The sequence below is a fragment of the Lepisma saccharinum genome, chromosome 10 (assembly GCF_977018435.1).
Source record: "Lepisma saccharinum chromosome 10, izLepSacc3.1, whole genome shotgun sequence".
Lineage (NCBI taxonomy): Eukaryota > Metazoa > Arthropoda > Insecta > Zygentoma > Lepismatidae > Lepisma > Lepisma saccharinum.
The window spans coordinates 27,775,021-27,800,161 of record NC_139238.1 but is presented as its reverse complement, the minus strand read 5'-3'; the positions used below and the strand labels follow the sequence as shown (position 1 = coordinate 27,800,161).

General features: G+C 37.6%; 1 protein-coding gene across 1 annotated transcript in view; it reads right to left on the bottom strand.

The window, feature by feature from the left end:
* Nucleotides 1–5,016: 5,016 nt before the first annotated feature.
* The window catches only part of LOC145994274 (protein takeout-like), a 32,336-nt gene continuing 12,211 nt past the window's right edge, over nt 5,017–25,141 (bottom strand). Inside the window, exon 6 of the mRNA XM_083130378.1 lies at nt 5,017–5,283. Within this exon, the coding sequence (XP_082986504.1) occupies nt 5,132–5,283 (152 nt within the window). The 3' untranslated portion in view covers nt 5,017–5,131. The remainder of the gene's footprint in view (nt 5,284–25,141) is intronic.

Below are 25,141 nucleotides of genomic sequence, written 5' to 3'. Positions count from 1 at the left end.
CGCTTGAATGCGGAGCGCCTGGCTTTTGTAGTGCACGTGAGCAAGATTGAAACCTCCTCCTGTATTATGTAAACACAAGGTCTTGTGTTTAACACGTAACAGGTGCCCATTCCACACAAACCAGTTTACCGCACTTTTCAGTTTTGCAACATCTAGCATACGCATCGGAAGTATTTTGGCTACAAACCACACTTTCGAAAGAGCATATACATTAACAAACGTGACACGTGATTGCAAACTAATAGTTCGAAACTTATTAATTTGTAACACTGCTTTTACACTTCCAATCACTCGATCATAATTTACTTGTATCATTCGTTCCAGACAAGGCGTAAAGACTACCCCAAGAATTTTTAAGGTGTTGACAACAGGGAAGTGTTGTACTGGTGTGTGGGATGGGTCGGTATTTAAATACATCGGACAAGACTTTTTTTACATTAATGTGGAGGCCTGAATGCACACGAAATGCCGTCGTTAAAATATGAACCATATCGACATCCACAGGCGACTGAACTAAAATGCTGACATCGTCCGCATACGCTAACACTTTGAGAGACTTCGACAGAATAGAAATGCCTTTTAACTGTGCTTCCAAGAAGTAAGCAGGGGACTTGGGGAAATACAAAACGCTAGCATTGATAGGGGATCTCCCTGTTGGACACCTGTAGATATGCGAAGCGATTTTGTAAAAAAACCATTAATCTGTATTTGACATTCAGCATTGTGATAAAGCCCCTGCAAAGCAGCGAGAAAAGTCCCGCGTATGCCAAGTTTTAGAAAAACCTCAAACATATAGTTTTGGGTCAAAGAGTCAAACGCACGTTCCAAATCCAGAGTTAAATCGCTTGATCTTGTGAACGTTTTGTATTGTGATTACTAGTAACCACCTGACGCTGCGTTTGCAGCACTGCGTAAATGGTTTTGTTTCCACCATATACATATTGCATATCACCCACCAAGTTGATGGAGTATTGCATTAAACGTGCAAGCATACATCGGGAGAAAATTTTATAGTCTGCGCACAAGAGAGTAATGGGGCGATAATGAGTAATTTCTGTCGGCTTTGCACATTTCGGTACTAATACTATATTTCCGGTCTTGGAAGATTTACCCATTTTCTGTAGCTGAAAAACAGCATTGACGCACTAAGTTAAGGTCGGCCCTATTAGCGTCCAAAAGGTTTGAAAGAAACTTGTAGGAAGCCCGCCCATCAACACCATGGGCGGAGAATGGCTTTGCTGCTTTCACCGCTTTATACATTTCTTCGATTGTGAAGTCCGCGTCAAGCTTAGTTCTATTTTCATCTGAGAGAACCTCCGAAACGGCATCCACTACTGTACCATAATTTGAATTGTCCGGGTGATTCTGCGAAAACATCAAACTAAAGTGCTCATATATTTTATCTCGTATATCCTTAGGTGCTGTGATTTTATTACCTGCACCATCTGAGAGTTCAGTGATGATTTTCCGTTGTGCAATATGTCGTTCTTGGATCACGTGACTAATCGAGACAGCTTCTCCATGGTCAACCTGAGGAAGTCTACTTCGAATTTTAGCACCCATAAGTTTGTGAGCGTATGTTGTCATGCGTAAGAGAATAGTCTGTACACGTTTAATTTCAGTGTTGACCGATCGCCCTGCCGATGCTTCTTCTATTAATTCGCGCAAAACACGATAATACAACTGATATTTATTATTCCAGTCACGCGACCTCTCTTTACAGAATGATAAAGAGAATCGTTTAATTAACGGTTTTAAGAAGTCCCACAAACGAAGAATGTCAGTATGTCGAAGGCGGTGCGGTGCGCCTCCCAAAGTCTCCATTGCTCATGAAATGCACGTTTGAAATCGTCATCAGAAAGGATTGACGTATTCAATTTCCAATACCCATATCCCCGAGGTTCTAAGGGAAGATCAATGTTAATTGCCATTACCACCGCCAGATGGTCCGAAAAGCATGTAGGTGTAAGATAAATCGAAGTTACTTTCTGACGCAGTAAGGGTGTAACATAGAACCGGTCCAAGCGGGACGCACAATTGTCTCTAATGTTGACTTGTAGGTAAAAATTAGAAGGTGTACTTGAAACGAAACATTGTATGTATATCCCCTCTTACCGAAATGTTTATCTGTCCACACGTCTACAAATTTAAAACCCGACACCAATTTTTGTAGAGAATTTGATGTGTAAAAACCAGGACTTTGATCTTGTGGGCGCAGGACGCAATTAAAGTCCCCGCCACATATGATATGTTCCTTTGCACCCTGCAATTCAGCCGCCACGTATGTCGCAAAAAAATATTTCTCTGTTGTCTCTGTTCAGTACCAAACATTTGCCACTTTCGCACATATAATTCGTCCGTTTGGGTGACACACAACGTTAGTGATCGGCATAGTGTTTTTCACGAGAAGGGCAGTCCCCGTTGCCTGACAATTTGCATTATTATACACTACTATGGCTGGGGGGCAAGTCAAAGTTTGTCACTTGGACCTCCTGGAGGAAGGCTATATCGAGGGACGACTGAATGAAAAAGTCACCCAGAGCCTCTTGTTTATTACGGTTTTTCAGTTTATTAATGTTAATCGTGGCTATCCGGAGTGTTGTGAACATAGCTAAGTGGGTATTCCTAAACCTGATTAGGGACGCTTTAGCCCCCTTACTGGCAAGAAGCTCGTTGTATACATTATACCAAACAATAACACAAAAAAAACAGTAACACTATCACACGCATCATTAATTTTCATGAAGTATTTTACTTTCACTAGCACTAGCACTAGAACCTAGATTATTACCACTTTGAGACCAGGTAATTCGCACTGGGGAGGTAGAGGGTCATCAATCTTCTTGGTCGGTGGGTTGATTTCCGCATCCCTTTGAGAACTTTTCTTGCGCTTCTGCTTCTTCTGCTGCTTCTGCTGTCCTTCCATGGGTAGCTTCCTTCTGGTGGCATCTTTCAACGGGGCCTGTGAAACAGAAACAGACTTCGCAGAGCTTGGATCTTCATCTGGAGTCAGCTGGTTATCAGAATTGTCAGGCACATTCATCTGGTCTTCACACTTAATTTGGTTGTCACCCTCTGGTAGATCTTCATGTAGTTCCATTTGAACAGTTTCTTCCCGTTCCACTTCATCAGCCCATAACAGTGAAGTTTCCATGGTTTCGTCAGTCGCGTTGTTCCCCGAAACGGGTACCACTGCAGGATCGTCTGTCGGTGCTTGCTCCGTTGACGCTGTTGGTACATCACCCTCTGTCTTCTGACTCAATTTCATTTTGGTGGGTAGTGGCAACACTGTGGATGGAGAGTCCAATTGTGTTTCTTGGACTGCGAGTTGCGTTGGTGGTCGATTAACACGTTGGGCATAGGTGCTGGGTTCTTGGTTCTTCGTAGATGTGTCCGCTTGGACTGAGGTTGAACTTGCTACATTAGGACTAGTGCGTCGTTGTCTTTGGGGACACATGGCTGCTGCGTGTGTCAATTCGTCACATATCTTGCAAGAAGGCTGCTGTCCATAATAGGTGATCCAGTATCTCTCACCTTGGATCGTGACGTAAGACGGTATTGACTGCTTCAATAGCATCATCAACACTTTTATGCCCGTACGGGTACGATAGATATGTTCGCGCGAGTAAGTCTTGTCGTCGATAGACTGTATTTCGCCATATTTGACGAGTACCGCAGATATTGCCTCATCCGATGACATGTAGTCGCACCCTCGTTGATATTCTATCAGCCCATTCCAGTCGTACATCATGATCACCATCCTCATCACGGAACACCAACATTCGTCCACACTTTCGTATTATTTGCTCACCTAACAGGTGTGATACCAGTTTAGTGTATACACACTTACGAAAATGTTCAATTTCAATGCTTAGAACCTGGCCTTCGGTGAGAGCCAGCGTATCACTAATCCAACGGTGTAACTTCACTGACGTGGATCTCTTTTGTGCACTCGAAAAAGACAATTTTAACGTGTTTACACGACATGTTTCCATTATACAACAGTCAGAATTACTTCGATTTGACTCGTAACTAGTACTCCCTCCTACTCACCAGGACACGGCCGCGTACGTACCAAGCTGCAAGCGAGACGCGAGACGATGTTGCTCATACGGCTGCTTCCGCGAGACTAACCACTCGGCCACAGGGTTCGGTCCGTGCCTCTTAACAGCTGGACAAAACAAGAATAGGTTAGGTTACGTTAGGTTTGGCAAGGTTAGGTAAAATTAGGTTTGGACAGTAAATGCAAGACAATGATAGGTTACGTCATATATGGCTGCATTAGGTTAGAGTACACAAGGGTAGATTATGTGTTTGGATTAGTTTTAGTGTACGTTACATTTGTGCCATTTTGACTAATCGCGACAATAAGGATGAATGATGATTAGATGAAAGTGACGAAGGAACAGTCACAAACACATAGAACACTAAGCTCAACACAGGATTTTACTGGCTTTGAGTCCGGTCGCCAGAGCCTCATCAGCTTACAGTAAGACAGTCACTAGGATTACTACGTGTAAGAGAGTGTTCCTGTGACCCTTTTTTTCAACATCTGCGACAACAATAACCAGAAACGTATATTCTAGGCTAGCCAACCTGTCTGCGAAGCCTGAAGTCTAGAGAATAAAATTAAGGTGAAAAATCGACCAGAAATTGAAGATAATATTATTCATATCAGTGAGATGATGATGATGATTCTGGAGTTGGCAACTTGATTTATTACGAGTTGATAACCTGATTTCATATGAGTAGGCAACCTGCTTTCTTATGAGTTGGCAACCTGATTTCCTATGAGTTAGTAACCTGATTTCTTATGAGTTGGCAACGTGATTTCTTAGGAGTTGGTAAACTTATTTCTATTCATAGCCTAGGACCATGTGACGTAGATAGCCCCGACCTTAGTCTCAGTATACACCACTGACAATAACATATTACAATAAACAGTCAAGAAATGTATTATAAACAGTATATACTTTTATTCATATTTACATAACCTGTACATCACTTGGTGTGGATTAAGAAGTATAGTTACTTGCATGTAACTATCATCATAATTTTATACAATATTCGATAGCACTCTAACAAATTTGCATCTTGTATTTTTATTATTATTTAGGTAAAGACGCTCATATTATTCGGGGAACAAATTGTCGTAAGGAATTTTTGCAAAAATGTTTTCCAATATGTTAGTGAATATATTACCAAGAATTTTATCAATTGCAGGTTTCATTCCCTGGAAGATGAATTCCCAGTTTTCGTTCAAGAATTTATTCATGTGATCGCCTGTAATGACAAAACAAGATCGTTATTGGATTGCATAAGTACATTTTCCTATAATAAGTCAGTATTGTAGGATTCTGATTTTCCTCAGTTGCATTCAGCTTAAATTTTGCATTGAATTCGGTCTTCGAATCAAGACTAAATTCAATCCTTAAATCGGACCTGAATTTAGTCTTGAAGTCCGAGCTGAATTCAGTACTTAAAGCTCGACTGATCCTTAGGCTAAGACAAAGGAATCTGTTTTCGAATTTTGAAAAATTACAGTCACCGGCGTGTCCTCCCGTTTCGCCTTATCGCGTTTTCACCTTCCCCAATAGAATTTCAAATGATTTATGTGACACGAACTTTCTAAGACGAAACGGGACATCCCATTTCGCCTTATCCTGTTTCGCCTTTGTTGCTGTTCTTAATTTTGGAATTAGCAACTAGTACAAATATATTATTTGTTTTAAGAAAGAAAATATATAAATCTACTTACGAATTGGTATATTACACTATATCCCATAATACATAATTAGAACAGTAACAGAAATGTCTTTCTTCTTATCAAAGATTTTAATCATTAATACAACTTAATTGTGAATGTTATAAAAAGATGACAGTCACAATAACCTCACCTCCTGGGGTAAAGAAAATATAGACCTCATACTTTGGTGGCTTAAAAAGATACAAGATCTTAAATATACACATCGAACAGTTACATAACTTTAAAATATTTAACATTCAAAACAACATTTAATACCATAACAAATCTTTCAAAGAATGACAATCAATTCGAAACTACGTTGTTACCCTTGCGCACCTATTTCTTAACATTCAAGAACAACTCGTGTTTCTTCTCCAGTGAACAGTGGAAGGGTTTGATATTTTGTAAATTGTGTCTAAACTTTATGTGTTGTCCATCTAAAGACACTAAGTTCACGAAATTGTTCTTCACTTCCTCCACCAGAAATGACCCCACATATAAGTCATACAATTTATGAATAGTTTTGTTCAAGGCAGAACTTCTTGCATGATTCCTAACCATAACCAAATCACCTTGTACAATTGTAGGGGTTTCTGCGTTTGAATGAGTCTTCTTTCTAGATTTTGAACGTTTAGTTGTTTCAATTAACTGAATATATGTATTTAGCTGTCCAAGACAATTCGTTCATCTCTTCTGGCCAGTCATTAACAGTAGTTATTTTATCTCGAACTTCCTCGTGTAGAAAAATTTCAACCGGAGTGAAATCAACAACCTCGTTATATGAGAAATTTAGTAATTTTATAACATTTGTTAAAACTTTGGACCAAGGTCTGTGGTTGGTTTTACAAAAGAGTCTAAGCAAACGAATGATCTCTTTATTATATCTCTCAATTAGATTCGCATGAAGCGAATATGATGAAGTGAGAATATGCTTTACACCAATCGACTTCAAAAAAAATTCCCATTCATTGGATTTAAAATGTGATCCATTATCCGTTAACATAACTGTACACTAGGGTGGAGTGAAAAAACTTTTATTTTTATTTTTATAAGCTAGACTAGGGAAAATGTGCCATTTGTCCATAGTAAGAATCCTGCAAAATCATATTATTTTCTGTCAACTCTTTGATCGCCCTTCACCTTATTGAAATAATTGGCATTTTAACCCTTTTTATGACTTTGTAGCCTGATTCAGTTTGATTTCAGCATGGCTTATTAAGTAGCGAATCTAAGCGAGCTACTTATTGAAAAGGTTTTGGCCATCTTAAGCTTACCTATACATTGTATGGGGATATCCTGAGGATAACATTATGTCCCCAGGATATCCCAAGGACATCCTGGGGATAGCGTGTGTTGTATAGTAGGGTGGAGTGAAAATTTTTATTTTTTATTTTTATAAGCTAGACTATGGAAAATGTGCCATTTGCCCTATAGCTTACCTATACAACACACGTTATCCCCAGGATGTCCTTGGGATATCCTGGGGACATCATGTTATCCTCAGGATATCCCCATCCCCAGAACTTCCATTTTCAGAGAGATGGCAGTTACAAGAGATATTTGGCGCTCCACGAAACCTACCGACCAATACTCTGCCGACCTACACCGATCTCATGAAGAAATATATTCAACTACGACCAGACCTGAGGACGGACAATGGAAAATACCCATCATTTTTGAACATATCTCACAAACTGTGCTATGAAGTCGAGATCTGGGAAAGGACCTCACTTCCAACAGTAACTCACGCACAAGCGATTGAAAAACTCAGATGGTTCCACGACAATACAACACAATCCTAAAAGTCTACAAAGGAAAAAGGATCAACCCAACTACCAACGGAGACTATCGGACTTTCGCGAAAGAGGTAACAGTCTGTTTGATCTCAGCAAATGCAAGTGCTTCGATATGGTTTCCAACTGCAAATGCGCGAAAGAATTCAAAGTTCCGGCAAAGGAACGCAATTTCCTTGAAGACCAGAGAGGACCAAGAAAGATGATAATCGGCGCTATAGATCAAGAGGAGACGTCAAAATTGAAGAGGAAAGCTGAAAGAGAGGAAGCCAATCTCGAACGAATGAAGAAACAGAGGACCGTTGAGAGCAAAGGTCATGCCGATTCTGCCGACAGTGTCGAAGATGACACGTGCACGACGGTCAGTGTCATTGGCGATGATTACAGTCCAGATACAGAATCAGTCAAGACTAAGCCAAAGCAGAATCACCAATGTAAGAAAATGACAATCTCTCTACCTTCACTCTCTAAAGCTTGCAATCCGATCCGAGTCTCGGATGGATCGGCTGCTGTATTAGCAACATCAGTTCTGCATGATCTTGGTCTCGTGTCGCCAATCGACCGATCTAAAGTAATCGATCGAAGCAAGATCCGCCGAGAACGCAGCAAAACTCGTAAGGAACTCCAGCAGAATGATGACCAGTTTCACCACACTCACACTGGCATAAGGCAGTATTCTTTGATGGCCACAAGGATCAAACTTTGACACAAGTTCTCGGCGGCGACAACAAGTATCACAGAAAAACCCTCACGGAAGAACACCTAAGCATCATCACAGAGTCTGGTTTTTCATACTTCAGCCACACGACTCCGCCATCAGGCTCCAGCAAAGACATAGCTGAGTCAATAGTCGCTAGTTTCAAAGAGAGGAATGCTCAGACAGAGAACATTAAAGTTGTAGGGTGTCACGGCACAAATGTGAACACGAGACACACAGCGGGCGTTATCCTCTGACTGGAAGAAACCTTGGAACGTCCTTTGCAGTGGCTGGTATGTCTGCTCCATGTCAATGAGCTGCCCCTGCGCCATCTATTCCAGGCACTCGATGGCACGACTACAGGCCCGCATGGATTCTGTGGAGATATCGGAAAGCGGCTAGTGACGTGTAGCGAACAGCCTGTCTCCTCATTTGCACCAGTGCAGCTGACCGAGCAACTGTCCAATGTTGACCCGAAGGAGTTGAGCACAGATCAGCGCTATCTATTGGAAATGTGCAATAGCATCGGCAAAGGTTAATGTAGCGTCAATTTGGCAATGCAAAACCCAGGTTGCCTGAATCACTCACGATGGATAACGACAGCCAATCGAATCCTCCGATTATATGTAAGCGACATGGAACCGTCAGAGAATCTGAAAAAGCTGGTGACGTTCATCATTCGCGTATATGCTCCAACGTGGTTTGCCGTAAAAGCCCACTGGTCGCGCAAAGATGGAGCTAGGCACCTACACCAGATGCTCGTCAAGTGACGATACCTCAACCCTAAGCACAAGAAGATCGTTGAACCCGTCATTCATCGCAATGCATACTTCGCTCACCCGGAGAATCTGCTCCTGGCCATGATGACTTACCATCGACCACACATACGTGAGCTGGACCTGCGACGAGTGATGAAGGCCAGAGCTGCAGCAGACCCCAGTGGACAAATATGGAGGTTTAAGGTTCCCGCAAAACTCAACTTCGACGCTGTGGAATACTTTGACGTGATCGACTGGGCAGTCTGCCCTATCTCGGACCCTCCCGTAATCAAGGCAATGACGGACACTGAGCTCAGGGATCTCATCACGACGGAGGTGACTCCAACTCTCACCTTCTCAAAATTCCCCAACCACACGCAGGCTGTGGAAAGACACGTGAAGATTGTGACCGAGGTGGCGAAAGCTGTTTGTGGACAGAAATCGCGAGATGGCTTCATCCGTGCACGCATCGCTTCTCAACAGCTAATGCCGACGTTCGAGTCGAAAAGTGACTTCTCTCACTTCATCTTGTAACTGTTTGTGGCATTTGATTGCATTAACTGAGTTTTAAGGTGACTAAACTGACTAATAGTCACTATTGACTGACTATATCGTTATATCGTTGTAATGTCGCTTAGTATTGCAAAATAAAAGGTTGCGAAGGGCGATCAAAATATTGTTCAAAAGTCTTGAAATTTTTACACAGTGTTCTATTGATCTATTGGCACCTTTTGACATATCTAGCTAATTGAAATTCAAAAAAAATATTTTTTAGCCCAAGTTAATTCTGTTCATAATTTCTCGAGTTTTTGCCTTCCTGAGAGGATAAGCCATAACATATTTGCTGGTCAATTCTACAATAGTCAGAATATGTTGGTATCCTTGAGATAATGGCAATGGACAAATCAAGTCTAAGGATAAGAACTTACGTAATTTGAAATAAATCAATGGATCAAAATCTGGTTTACAAGATTTACAAAAATAGCTTTCATTAGAAGAACTAAATCTTACCCAGTGCATTACAGTCAAACCTCTGCATTCCAAATGTTCCAATTTATTGCAGCCATTGCACTTCACAAGACGGAAATCTGCTTTAATGTTACTTCAACAAATAATATTCTTCATTGGGTCAGCATTTTCTTCAATAGTTTTATTTTCCCTGAAATTATCGATGACATCGGATCTTAAGAAAACTCCAGTTCTTAAGTTGTAAGAATGTTGCTTCCGATCCATTATTTAAAGTAATCAGAAGATAACTTCCATACTGTATATTCACGAATCCTGGCTGAAGGTCTCCATAATTGTTGCTGTTCTTAATTTTGAATTAGCAACTAGTACAAATATATTATTTGTTTTAGGAAAGAAAATATATAAATCTACTTACGAATTGGTATATTACACTATATCCCATAATACATAATTAGAACAGTAACAGTGATAATGAAATGTCTTTCTTCTTATCAAAGATTTTTATCATTAATACAACTTAATTGTGAATGTTATAAAAGATGACAGTCACACCTTACACACAAAAGAATTTCCCACCTGGGAATATTATCGACTTGAGGGGCAATTCATAATGGGAGCGCAGAGCTTGTGATGTAGCCTACCTTGGCTCCCATTGTCCTGTCGGTTAGGTTAGTTTAGTTTAGGTTAGGTTAGGTTAATAATACATTAATATTTATTTATTTATTTGAGAAATCCTGAATACAGAGAAAATCCATTTTATATCATGATATCAACAGCGCGAAAAATTGAAATTAACAAATGAGAAGCACGCACACATATGTAACAAGAATAATACAATAAAAATAATAAAAATTAAACAATAATAATAAAACAATAACAAGGGTATAACAAATATTAATTTCTCTTCAGCTGCTTGATGCACGCATTTCTGAAAGCCTGCTTAGATAGATGGAAGCCTGGAGGATCAACTAGTGTATTGTACCTTGTTTGTAGCCTATAGAGAAATGACCTTTGTTCTAGGGATAGTCTTGAGGCTTTTGTGTAAAAGAAGTTGTTGCATTTGCTGTTGGTACGTGGGATCCGGATGTGAAGATGTGGTAAGAGTTCGTTAGTGAAAAGTTGTCCATTCATGATTTTGAAAAGAAATGTTAGATCTGAAACTTGACGGCGAAGGGACGGATCGTGAATTTAAAGAGTGGATAGAAAAGTTTGCAAGGGCTGGGCATCTATGTTTGACTATTCTGATAAAGAAATTTACCACTTTGTTTGTTCTCTTTATATTGCTATCACAGGCCATTGACCAAATACAGGAACCATATTCAAGAATAGGTACGACGCACGATGTAAAGTAGGTTTTGAGGGCAGAAACATGTGTGATATCTGTCGATAATATTCACTCTTGGGAAATTTTTGTGTGTAACGCGAAACAGGATAAGGCGAGATGGGATGGCCCGTTTCGCCTTAGAAAATAAATCAAATAAATCACACGAAATTGTATTGGGAGAGATGAAAATGCAATAAGGCGAAACGGGATATTCCCAGCGACTGTAAATATCCTTAGAACTACTTCCAGAGCATTTTCGTAAATATCCGTGTGGTTTTCTTTCACTACTGTCCAGACATTCTCAATAATTTAATGGAATTACATGGCCATGAAATTATTGAGAATATCTAAACACAAAACTCAAATCGTGTCAATTAACCCATATACGATGACTCCAATAAGACACTAACGTGCATAAACTGCAAATGATACACTTTTTGTTGTGTCAAAATACAGACAGGAATTCATAAAAGGACCCTTTCATCAGCTGGTGTTCCGTGTGACGCACTAAAAATGCATCAATTTGTAATGCATCAATCAAGATCTATTAAAAAACAACAAAATTACACTTCAATGCAAGAATTGACATAGGTAAGTGTGTAATTTTATTTTCTTTCAATGATTTTGACTGATCTTCCCAATTGATGCATTTTTAGTACCTCACACAGAACACCGGCTGATAAAAGTGTCCTTTTATGAATCCTGAGTAGGAGATACAAGAGATTAGAGCTTTTTTCATCGATTTTCTGTCATTTTTTATTATGATTAATGGTTTTTTATGTTAATTAATCAAGCGCCACATGTCGGGGGTGGGGGGAGATGAGTCCTCGATGACTCATGCACACGTGGGAGTTTGTAATTAATGGTTCTCCATTAGTGCACAAAGATACTATTACATATCCCGTTTTAACCCTAACCTAACCCTATTAATGTACTTTATACATGCGTTACAGCCGGATATGAGTCATGCGTGCCTCATACACATATGGGACTTTGGAATTAATGGTTTCCCATTAATGTACAAAATATACTATTATGGAGTCCATTTTCACCCTAACCTAACACTATTGTTGTACTTTATATATGTGTTTCAGGCGGATATGAGTCATTGGCGCCTCATACACACGTGGGAGTTTGGAATTAAAGGTTTTCCATTATTGCACAAAATATACTATTATGGAGTCCGTTTTCGGCCTTTTGCATCTCCCATTTATGCTTTTTTTATATGTGTTTCAGCAGGATATGAGTCACGGATGATTTATACGGACGTGGAGCTTGGTTTAAGGGTTTTCCATTAGTGCATAATAGATACTATTATGGTACGCGGTTCCGGCCTATTCTAACCCAAGGAACCCAGTTCCGGCCTATTCTAACGAACGTTATGCTTTTTTATACGTCTTACGCCAGGATATGAGTCAAAGCTGATTCATGCAGTCGGGGTACTTGAAGTTAATGAGTTTTATTCACTAACGAAGAGACGGTTCAAGCCTATTCTAAGCCAATTGATGGCGTCAGGCAAGGTTTGCAGTCGCCGATGACGTCATGACCGGCCATTTTGACAACGATGCTTGATCATATTAGGTATAATTAAGGATCTGGATTTATCCAGATTCAACCGGCCCTGAAGGGATATGGGGTAGAAGATATTATAACACAATATATGGCGTTAGCCTATGTTCGCTTTAAAGTCGAAGAAATTGAACGATGTAGCCTATATGAAAACGAAGTATACGGGTAGAATGCATGTTATTAATAAAAAATGTTTTTAAAAAAGGGAGGAATTACGTTTACCGCAACTCCCCTCTACAATGTTGCGCACGAAATTCGCACCAGAAAAAAAGAATATTTCCTCCATCTTTACCCCAAACCGCGAGCGGTCATTGCCGGACGAGGGTGAGAAAGGGTCTCCATTGTCAGTTCCCGCGGCCTCCCTACGGGAACTGAATGGGATAATAATTTGTAATGGAAGTCATGTGCCGCCAATATTTTAACACGTTTGTATTGATTTTTTGAGGATTAAATTTTATTTTGCGGAAGTAATTTAGGCGGGTTTTTCTTCCTCCTTTCGTAACATTGTAAAGACTATTTGACCTAAAGCGTAAGGAATTTGGCTGAACTAGAAACAATCACACGCAGTATCTACAGGTTAAAGTGGATGCGATCCACTATTTGCCCTTTATTTCTAGGTTGCAACCATGGAACTTTTGATTATTGCTTTATAAACAGCAGGATTCCCTTAAAATTGACCAGATTTTGACTCTTAGGGCTTATTTTTTTATATTTTTTTGCGTATTTTTATCCAGAAAACGCTATTTGAACGATTCAAGCAAGAGTTTGTATGGCAATTTAGACACACAAACTGTGTTTCTTCAACTTTAGCTGAAGTTTAGGTTTATTTTTACTCTAATATCACAATTTCATCTATTCAGTTAACATTTTTAAATTAAATTTTGGACTCACAAAAACATTTTTTCAACTTTTTAACTTATTATTTTAAAAGTTTATTACCATTTTTTACTCTAATAACACAATTTAAGCTATTCACGCAGGAGTGTTTATAACATTTTGCACTTACAAAGAGAATTTTTCAACTTTTAACTTATTATTTACAAGCTTAGGCTTATTGTTTACTCTAATATCACAATTTCATCTATTCAGCCAACATTTTTTATTAAATTTTAGACTCACAAAGACATTTTTCAACTTTTAACTTATTATTTTAAAGGTTTATTTCCATTTTTTACTCAAATAACACAATTTAAGCTATTCAGACAGGAGTGTTTAATACATTTTGCACTTACAAAGAGATTTTTTCAACTTTTAACTTATTATTTACAAGTTTAAGCTTATTTTTTACTCTAATAACACAATTTCATCTATTCAGGCTACACTTTTATTGCAGTTTAGACTCGCAAATATAATTTTTTTCAACTTCTTTTATTAATTTTTCTATTTATTGCATTTTGTATCTTATACTTATTCATTTCTAACTTTAAGTTTTGTTTTTATTTTTAAAAAATCTCTAATCACTAAGGAAGAAGTAGCCACAAACTTTATTATTACTATTATTATTATTTTTTTTTTTTTTTAATGTACTTGTTGAATGTTGTTGTTGTTAGGGTTTATTCACTTACACTAAGCTAGTTTTGGTTTTCTTCGTAGGAAAGTTTGTTTATTTTAGAGTTTCCTCGGTATTTTCTTTTTCCTTTTTATTGAGGCTTAGTGATTCCTAGAGCCCCTTTATGCATGAGAGAAAGCTTGAAAATTTCGATCTCAGATAACCATCAACCATATGTCAGAGTATTTTTGAGTATATTTTAGACTTATTATGTGCCTCTAGAATATCAATGCTTGCTTAATTTTTAAGTATGTTGCGGAGTTATTGTATTTTTTGCTTTTGCTTACTAGATAAACTGTATGAAATGTTTAATATTTGTACTTTTTTGCACTTATAAGAGGCCAAACTTTTACTGTAACTAAAATTATTTTGTGTCTATGAGGACTGAAACTCCTTTACCAAGAGGAGTATAACTGGACGTTTATTAATATTGTTTATGTTCCCCCTTAAATATAACAATATAATGACAAACCACAGGACAAGTCGGTATTAGCAGATGACTACGTGGCTCTTAAGTCCTCCTGCCAAACTTTTTTATCCTAGAAGAAATATTTACCCTTATAGTATTTTATTCAGGGTAATTTTCAAGTATTACTGACTTTTTTTAGTGATAGACTTAATATTAGGGGTTATTTGTATCTGTTATATCATGCGAGTCTTATTATTGCTACAATCAGGATTAAATTCCACTGACTGAAGCTTAAAGCTTAGGCTCTACAGCATGTTGAATGGTTAATCACTACTCAATATGAACTTTACTGAGGCTTGTGGGAGTCATAGGAACACAAGCCAGAGCCTTATTAGCGTGCAAGAAGCACTTTCAGGGAGTACTACGAGGAAACGAAGTTGATTTTTTGAGTGCTTTACCAGTTACACAGCCAATATTTACTATTTCAAGTAACTACATGTACCAGAACATCTTACAGACCAACACTAACTAGACTTCAATTTATACCATATTAGTTGCTAAATGTTGCAAGAACACTGATTGTACATACTTTTGAGAATCCAACTATATCAGAATTTTTCTATGCAAGTATATTTTTATTGATTACTAACTTTACCAGACCAATCAGGAAGACGGCAAAATTCACTAAACATAATACTATAGTGTAGGTGATTGCATGAAAAGTAGAAATTATAACAACTACAAGATTTCGCTTTATGCTTTTGTGTCTAATCGCATAGGATGAATGGATGGCCAAAAATCTTAAGGACTGGATATATTTTACCACTACAGACGCCTATGTAGAAACACATGCTTAAAAAGTTACACTTATATCCATTTCAGGACAAATATTGCTAAAACTCTCAAATTTACTGTGTACGATTTGATATTTCTGCTATCAGAGGAATTAACAACCCTATTTTACAAACAAAAGGTATTGTTTACACTTTATTTACTTCTTGCTTGAGTTGCTGTTTTAAGTCCACTTTATGCACAGTAAGGCTAATCGGGACTGGACCTACAGTTTAAAGTAGAATCCGAACAACTTGTGCCTCCACCGGGTATCGAACCCGGGATCCCTGCGCCATGGGGGAGGCTCACTTTATTTACTTCAATCAGATACTAATATTTTACAGTAATTGAATCATTCAGACTTAGTCAATACTTTACTGCATCAGAAAGTTTGTTAATAGTCTAATAAGTATGCTATTTTGTGCTATTCTAAGGCAAACGTTGTTTAATTTTAGGTTATAATGCAAAGTTTTGCACGATTTCCTTTACATTCACTCCCCTCAAACCAAACAATTGTACTTATTTAGAGCATTTCATTTATATTTCTTGTAATTAACTTATGTTTCTTATAATTAACAAACTAAACTAATTACTTTGTCATGTTAAAAACCTTATTTTTCCTATTTCCTATTCTATCAGGTTCTATATTGCTATTTTCTATCAATTTATGTAAGAGCACACTCTGGTAAATACACACATATTCTCTTTTATACACACCAGGGACGTCGTTAGGGGGAGGCCTGCGGGGGCAGTGGCCCCCGCAAACGTCCACGTGGACCCGGCAAATGTTTTTGTATTTTACTTGAAATTTTAATTTGATGGCAAATATTGCAAAATTGTTGTTCAGTAAATTTTGCTTACAGTTTGAAACACTGCTCCCAAATTTCCCGTGCCATGAGGACTTGTACTCATTCTTCTACTGCTTTCCTGTCGAAAACAGATGTTGCTGCAGGAGCTGGTAATTTTTTGTGTGACAAAACTTAATTCCTAATTATATTTCTTAATCACTTGTTAGGTTACTCACTTATGTTAATCATCTCTCTCTTTCTCTCTCATGTAGTCTTGTATAGTTTTGTTTCAAATGAGGCTTATGATGCCCTCCATATACTATATTCAAAAATTTTTCGTAATTAGGTAGGTAGGATTATACATAGATTATTGACAAAAATAAAGAAGGTTAAAATATAATTATGATGCTGCACGATTGCACAAGTTGCAGATGTTGTATTTAACTTGACATGCTAAAAGAAAGATCAAACCTGAATTTTTTCCTGCGGAATGCCGAGGAATTTTCTAAAAAAGTAGATGCAAACACTGATTTTCACTAATATTGCCGATTTGGATGTTGCATGACTTATTGAGCATTCACTAAAAATCTTTATGCTAGTTCTGAGCAAATAATATGAAGTAAAAGCAATTTTTCTTGCCAAAATTGAATCGGTTTTACGGCATTCTCCGAGGTTACCTTTAAAAAAAACTGAATGGTGCTGACATGAAGAATGTAAATTCTTGATGTTGCTTTGCAATTTTCTTCTAGGCTAAGATGTTTATTTTACTTGTTCAAAATATTGTTTTTCGAAATGAAAATTCTGACCACAATTGATATTATGACAGTATTTCCTTTCAGGAAAAATGAATGTTATTGCACTCCAACAAGAGGTTATAGCAGAGAACCTGCAATGAAATACTTCTTAACAGAACAGAAGCAATTGTATTTTGACAAATTTAGACAAATAAAGAATATATTTTATGAAAAAAATATTATTTTTATAATAATTTTTCTTTGAAGTGATGCATGTCCAATTTTTAGAGTTCAATGGTGACATGGATAGTGTCTGATCATTTGCTGGTGTAAAACATGTATCAAAGTATGCTTATTTATATTTATTTGGTTCTTTGAATTGATGTTTTAAGTTCACTTTATGCACAAATAGGCTAATCGGGACTGGACCTACAATTCAAAATGGGATCGGTATCACTGCAATGTGCCTCTACCAGAGTTTCGAACCAGAAATCCCTTCATTAGAAGGAGCTTAATTCAATTTCTCAGTGCATTCTGAAACTGACAAACCCATCCTAACCACCATAACAACGTTGAAAGTCAAACATGGGTGAAATATAAATGATTAAACAATAATAGAAATGAGAACATATAATTATATCTTTGAAGTAATAATTCAATGGAAATTGCTCACAAGTAACATTAAGAGAATTATTTTTTCTAACTATTAACCACAACCTCTGATACACACTGCACATTTAATATCATAGAGAATGTCAAAACTTTTCATTGATTTATAAATTTTTAGTTGTTATTCAATTATATTATTCGTATTGTTCCTGCCTAAAAAATGCTAAAGTTTAGCTTGTCTCCACTTTGCACTTGTGAATTGATATTTATTTCCCAGTTCTGGTTACTGGTTCATTTACTGAATTTATTTTTTGGTCAAAGTGTATCTACATTTCTCCAATTATGTAAGTATATAGGATATTCTTAGTTCGAGCACCATATACCATATATGTGGAACATGTATTCTGTCCAGGAAAAATATTTTCATTCATACAGATATGACATTAGAGTAGAATTTTCAGATGACCGAGACTCATAGAATCATGAATGAATATCATACAACACTAAAATGCTTCCAGCCTCTCATCTATTAGTAGAGGGGACGGGAGCATTTTGCTGATCACATCACTCAAGTTCCACTTTCTTTGTGACAGGGTGCAACAAACCACGGAGAGCTTATTATTGCATGTAAAACTTTACACATATTTGAAGGTAGTTTAGGATTTGGTGGCGAATACGATAATTTTCCTTTTTTTAGTTGTAACTGTTGTCTGGTGTGAATGTGTATTTCGTACTTTTATGCACTTTTCCCCCCTCGAGAATAAATGTAGCAATTGAGATACGTGGTCATTTGAGGGGAGGTCTTAAATATTTCACTCGTTAATACAGTACTGATTCCATTCAATATAACAGTAATGTAAAATTATATCACTGTAATGTAGCTGAAATATTACAAAACCTTACGGAAATGTACCTGTAATGTTACACTGACATGTTTCTGCAATGTTACATTGACACGTTTCTGTAACGTTGCACTGACATGTTTCTGTAACATTACGAATGTTATGTTAGATTCGGGGACATTTTTACATTCCTGAAACATGCCTGAAACATCACAGTAATGTTTCGCAATGTTGCTGCAATGTTACAATGTTTCACGAGTTACGTATCCGTAACATATCTGAAACCATGTTGTGCTGTATGGGTATTTATGAGTATTACAAGGGTGGTTCAATAATTATTGTCCCTGACATATAAGCAGTATTATTTTTCCACAAAGTCCCTCTTCACAGTAATGCACTTCTTCCACCTATGCTGTAAAGCCACTATGCCAGCTTCAAAGAATGTCTGTGGCTGAGCCGTGAGCCATTCTTCCGCAGCGTCCATAACAGCAGCATTTGAGGGAAAATGCGTCCCCTTGAGGTGCTCCTTCAACTTCGGGAACAAATGAAAGTCACTAGGGGCGAGGTCGGGTGAGTAGGGAGGGTGTTCCAACACATGGAAACCAGCAGCATGGATTGCGGCACCAGTAACATGGCTTCTGTGTGCTGGAGCATTATCGTGGTGAAACAGCACTTTTCGCCGCAACATCCCACGCCGTTTCTCCTTGATTGCTTCGCGTAACTTAGGGTTTAGGGCTGCATAATAGTCCCCAGTAACAGTGTGTCCCACCAGGTAGTCAATAAGGAGCACACCCTTCGCATCCCAAAAAATTGTGGCCATAACCTTGCGTGCTGATGCTTGCACCCTGAATTTGCGGGGGGGAGGTGAATTGCTGTGCCGCCACTCCATACTCTGTCGTTGGGACTCGGGATCATAGTGATGGAGCCATGTCTCATCCACTGTTACAAATCTATCACAGACCTGCTTCAGGTCTACCCCCATCAGCTCCAAACCAGCCCTTGAACATTGAACTCTGTCTTTCTGTTGTTCACGGGATAACATTTTGGGGACCCATCGCGCTGACACCTTTCTGAATCCCAAGTGTTCATGCACAATGGTTTCCACTGAGCCTACAGAGATGTGCATGATGTCTGCTAACTGTTGCATCATGATTCTTCTGTCAGCCATAATCATGCCATGCACAGCATCAATGTTTTCTGGGGTGGATGCTGTTGTTGGAGGACCAGCACCAGGGGCCTGTTGACAGCTTTCCCTGCCGCAACGGAAATCGCGGCACCAGTTTTTTACCACCTGGTAGGTAGGAGCCCCATCACCCAACACACTGAACATGTTCTCATGAATCTCCTTTGGGCTTAGCCCCTTTTTCTGGAGGTACTTGATGACAGCTCGTTGTTCGATTTTCTCCATTTTTCAAACTAAGTGCCACCTCTCACACATAAAAAGAGAAAAACAAATTTACTGTAGCACCTACGGTTCTGAAATTTTGCATATAGTCATCTAAGACATTAGGCTACAATATCCCCATCATTCATTGCAATTCATATCCTCTAAGTATGCCGGGGACAATAATTATTGAATCGCCCTCGTAGTAATCCCAAAGTGCAGTTTTTTTTTGTCCAAGTTCAGATGAGAACTGAGCTGAGAGTCTGCTATGTGCCTTTTTCATGGGATTGCATGTGAAGTGTATGCATATTGAGCATTATTGAGTGTGTATGCTTCCAAGTTTTGCTGTTATTTTCCTATAATTCTGCGAACTGTACAGAGTTCTCCCTTTTCAAGCAGTTTTCTTTCATTGATTGGATACTTTGTTGGAACTTAACAGTTTTTTATGTTATGAAGCAGATTGTTGTAGAATATTTTGCATGGTCTTTGAGATATTGAGTGTCTGCTGTAATGGTAGTAATTATCTTTCCATCTTGTGTTATCTTCTTATGTAGGTTCCCTATTTTCGGTCAAGTTGCAGTAATTAGAATAATCGCTATTGTCTTATTGATCTATGAAGCTGCCCTGAATAATCATTTGCATGATGCCCTATACTCCAGGCTGTACTTTGTTCTGAGTGCTTTCTTTTGAAGCCTCAGTATTCTGGTAGTACAGTATTATTAACGTAGAGGTAAATTAATTCATAAAAATATGTATTTTTTTCTTATTGACTATAGTCGGTTAGTTGTTTTAGCAGGTATAAGCAGATACTGCTGATGCTGTTAATTTCCTATTCGCATGTGCTATGTATGATGTAGCTTATTTGGGTAATTATAATTCTGTACTGTAAATAGCCTTGACTGTCCCTTTTATTCCTATGTTGTTGAGTTTCTTCATACGCATGCCCCGTTTTACTCTATTCTATGCCTTGTTGCTGCTTGATGTCTGAGGTATGTTGATGCTTTATATCGGAGTTAGCTTGTTTGACTACCTATTATTTTTGCTATGGCTGTGGCTATTGATGTCCCTTTCTGAATTCCATGTTGGTTTCTGTTTATCCTTGTTGCTGCTTGTTATCTGAGTTAGGTTGTTTGACTTCAGTGCTATCCTTCTTTTTAACTTTATTGTTGAGCACTTGGAGAGTCGTGCTGATCACGTCATATGAAAAACATGCAGGATCAAGAATATATGGAACCCTACTCATATATTTACGAAACTTTACCTACCCTAACAGTAAGAAAATACCGAGGAAACTCTAAAATAAACAAACTTTCCTACCAAGCAAACCAAGAATAGCTTAGTGTAAGTCAATAAACCCTAACAACAACATTCAACAACTACATAAAAAACAATAAGAATAAAAATAATAGTAATAATAAAGTTTGTGGCTAAAGTTTTACTTAAAAGTACTTCTTCCTTAGTGATTAGAGAATTTTTTAAATAAAAAACAAAACTCAAAGTTAAAAATTAATAAATATAAGATACAAAATGCAATAAATAGAAAAATTAATAATAGAAATTGAAAAAATTATATTTGCGAGTCTAAACTGCAATAAAAAATGTAGCCTGAATAGATTAAATTATGTTATTAAGGTAAAAAATAAGCCTAAACTTGTAAATAATAAGTTAAAAGTTGAAAAAAATCTCTTTGTATGTGCAAGAGGTAATAAAAACTCCTGTCTGAATAGCTTAAATTGTGTTATTTGAGTAAAAATGGAAGTGAACTTTTAAAATAATAAGTTAAAAGTTGAAGAAATGTCTTTGTGAGTATAAAATTTAATTAAAAAATGTTGTCTGAATAGATGAAATTATCATATTAGAGTAAAAAATAAGCCTAAACTTGTAAATAGTAAGTTAAAAGTTGAAAAAATCTCTTTGTAAGTGCAAAATGTAATAAACACTCCTGCCTGAATAGCTTAAATAGTGTTATTTGCTACCAACTTATGTATGCCCCACGTTAGGATGCCACTATGCTACGTCTCTTTCGTGGGTAAGTTAAGGTAAAGTTAAATGCGGATCTATATTCTGAAAACTGTACACAATACAGAGAAAACATATAGCGACATTGAAATGTTGATTCCAAATTTACGTCGGTTATATTCTTCTTATAAATATATGTATAATTGAAAGAAAATCTTCTTCTTTTCTTCTCACAATTTTGGGAAAAGGTTTCTTCTTCTTTTCTTCCTTCTATTTTGGGAAAAGGCTTCTTCTTCCTTCCTATCTTTGATTTGGGAAAAGGCTTCTTCTTCTTTTTCTATCGTTGATTAGTGAAAAGGCTTCTTCTTTTCTTCCTTCTATTTTGGTAAAAGGCTTCTTCGTCTTTTCTATCTTTGATTAGGGAAAAGGCTTCCTCTTCTTTTCTTCCTTCTATTTTTGGAAAAGGCTTATTCTTCTTTTTCTTCTTCTTCTCGTTTTTCCCGCTTCTTTTGCATTATACAAACTACACAAGCTATACTTAAAGAAAGAGTAGGGTCGAGTAAACTGACAATAGCGCCACCTCCTATGTAACAACGAAAAGGGGAATAGCCCAGGATCGCTAATAGCAAAGCGCTGCCTATGGCCCAGTGCGTCTAATAAGAAGAGCAACCGTAAGTGCTTCGGGGAGTCAAATTGAACACAGCGCCACCGAGGGACGGTCAAATACAAAAGCTGACGATGTTCTCCTCGTCAGAGGATCAAAAGGAGAGATAAATTTCTGAATTCATTTGCTCACTTATTAACTTCCCTGATTGTCTCATATATGAGCATATTCTTATATCTTAATTGGCTATTTACAATATTTTATTTACTCCTTCTATAATCTTTATACTCTTCCTTTATGTATTTGGCATTTACTATAATATATATAATCGCTCTTCCCCGCTCCTAGTTTCTACAATGAACTCTGCTCTTCTTTACATGGCGTGCTGCCATCTATCATCGCTTTCGGGAAACATTTCTTCCTTGTGTTTTTCATTGTGTCGTCGGAACTGGCACGTGACATATTTGAGCAAAAAATGGAAATGAACTTTTAAAATAATAAGTTAAAAAGTTGAAAAAAATGTTTTTGTGAGTCCAAAATTTAATTTAAAAATGTTAACTGAATAGATGAAATTGTGATATTAGAGTACAAATAAACCTAAATTTCAGATAAAGTTGAAGAAACAGAGTTTGTGTGTCTAAATTGCCATACAAAGACTTGCTCGAATCGTTCAAATAGCGTTTTCTGAGTAAAAATACGCAAAAATGTGAAATATTGGCCCTAAGAGTCAAAATATGGTCAATTTTACGTGAATCCTACTGTTTATAAAGCAATAATCAAAGGTTCCATGGTTCGCAACCTAGAAATAAAAGGCAAATATTGGATCGCATCCACTTTAACCTGTAGATACTGGGTGTGATTGTTCCTAGTTCAGCCAAATTCCTTACGCTTTAGGTCAAATAATCTTTACAATGTTACGAAAGGAGGAAGAAAAACCCGCCTAAATTACTTCCGCAAAATAAAATTTAATCCTCAAAAAATCAATACAAACGTATTAAAATATTGGCGGCACATGACTTCCATTACAAATTATTATCCAATACAGTTCCCGTAGGGGGGCCGCGGGAGCTGACAATGGAGACCTTTCTCACCCTCGCCCGCCAATGATCGCTCGCGGTTTGGGGTGACGATGGAGGAAATATTCTTCTTTTCTGGTGCGAATTTCGTGCGCAACCTTTTAGAGGGGAGTTGCGGTAAACGTAATTCCTCCCTTTTTTAAAAACATTTTTTATTAATAACATGCATTCTACCCGTTTACATATATTCTACATCGTTCAATTTCTTCGACTTTAAAGCGAACACAGGCTAACGCAATATATTGTGTTATAATATCTTCTACCACATATCTCTTCAGGGCCGATTGAATCTGGATAAATCCAGATCCTTAATTATACCTAATATGATCCAGCACCGATGTCAAAATGGCCTGTCATTACGTCATCGGCGACTGCAAACCTTGCCTGACGCCATCAATTGGCTTAGAATAGGCTTGAACCGTCTCTTCGTTAGTGAATAAAACACATTAACTTCAAGTACATGCATGAATCAGCTTTGACTCATATACTGTCGTAAGACGTATAAAAAAGAATAAACTTCGTTAGAATAGGCCGGAACCGGGTACCATAATAGTATCTATTATGCACTAATGGAAAACCCTTAAACCAAGCTCCACGGCCGTATAAATCATCCGTGACTCATATCCGGCTGAAACACATATAAAAAAGCATAAATGGGAGATGAAAAAGGCCGAAAACGGACTCCATAATAGTATCTTTTGTGCACTAATGGAAAACCATTAATTCCAAACTCCCACATGTGCATGAGGCACCCATAACTCATATCCGGCTGTAACGCATATATAAATTACAACAATAGGGTTAGGTTGGGGTAAAAACGGGATACATAATACTATATTTTATGTACTAATGGAAAACCATTAATTCCAAACTCCCACGTGTGCATGAGGCACCCATGACTCATATCCGGCTGTAAAGCATATATAACTTACAACAATAGGGTTAGGTTAGGGTAGAAACGGGATACATAATAGTATATTTTGTTCACTAATGGAAAACCATTAATTCCAAACTCCCACGTGTGCATGAGTCATCGATGACTCATCTCCTCCTTCACCCCCGACACGTGGCGCTTGATTAATTAACATAAAAAACATTAATCATAATTAAAAATGATAGAAAGTAGATGAAAAAAGCTCTAATCTCCTGTATCTCCTACTATCCTGTGTGTATTTTCACTCAACAAAAAGTGCATCATTTGCTGTTTATGCACGTTAGTGTGTTATTGGAGTCAACGTGTATGTGCCAATTGACACGTTTCGAGCTTTGTGTGTAGACACCAGCGAGAGTAAACCATACTTAGATTCACGTGAATGCTCTAGAGAAGTAATTTGTAAAAGAAGCAGATGTAATTTTTCAGGTTTTGGAATATCATAGCGGTTTTTGTTTTTTAGAAAGGAGATGAAAATTCGAAACAGCAGCTGTCCTGACGTTGGCCGGCCTTAGATCAGTACGTAATTCAGTCCTAAAACCAGAACCGAATTCAGTCTTTAATTCAAA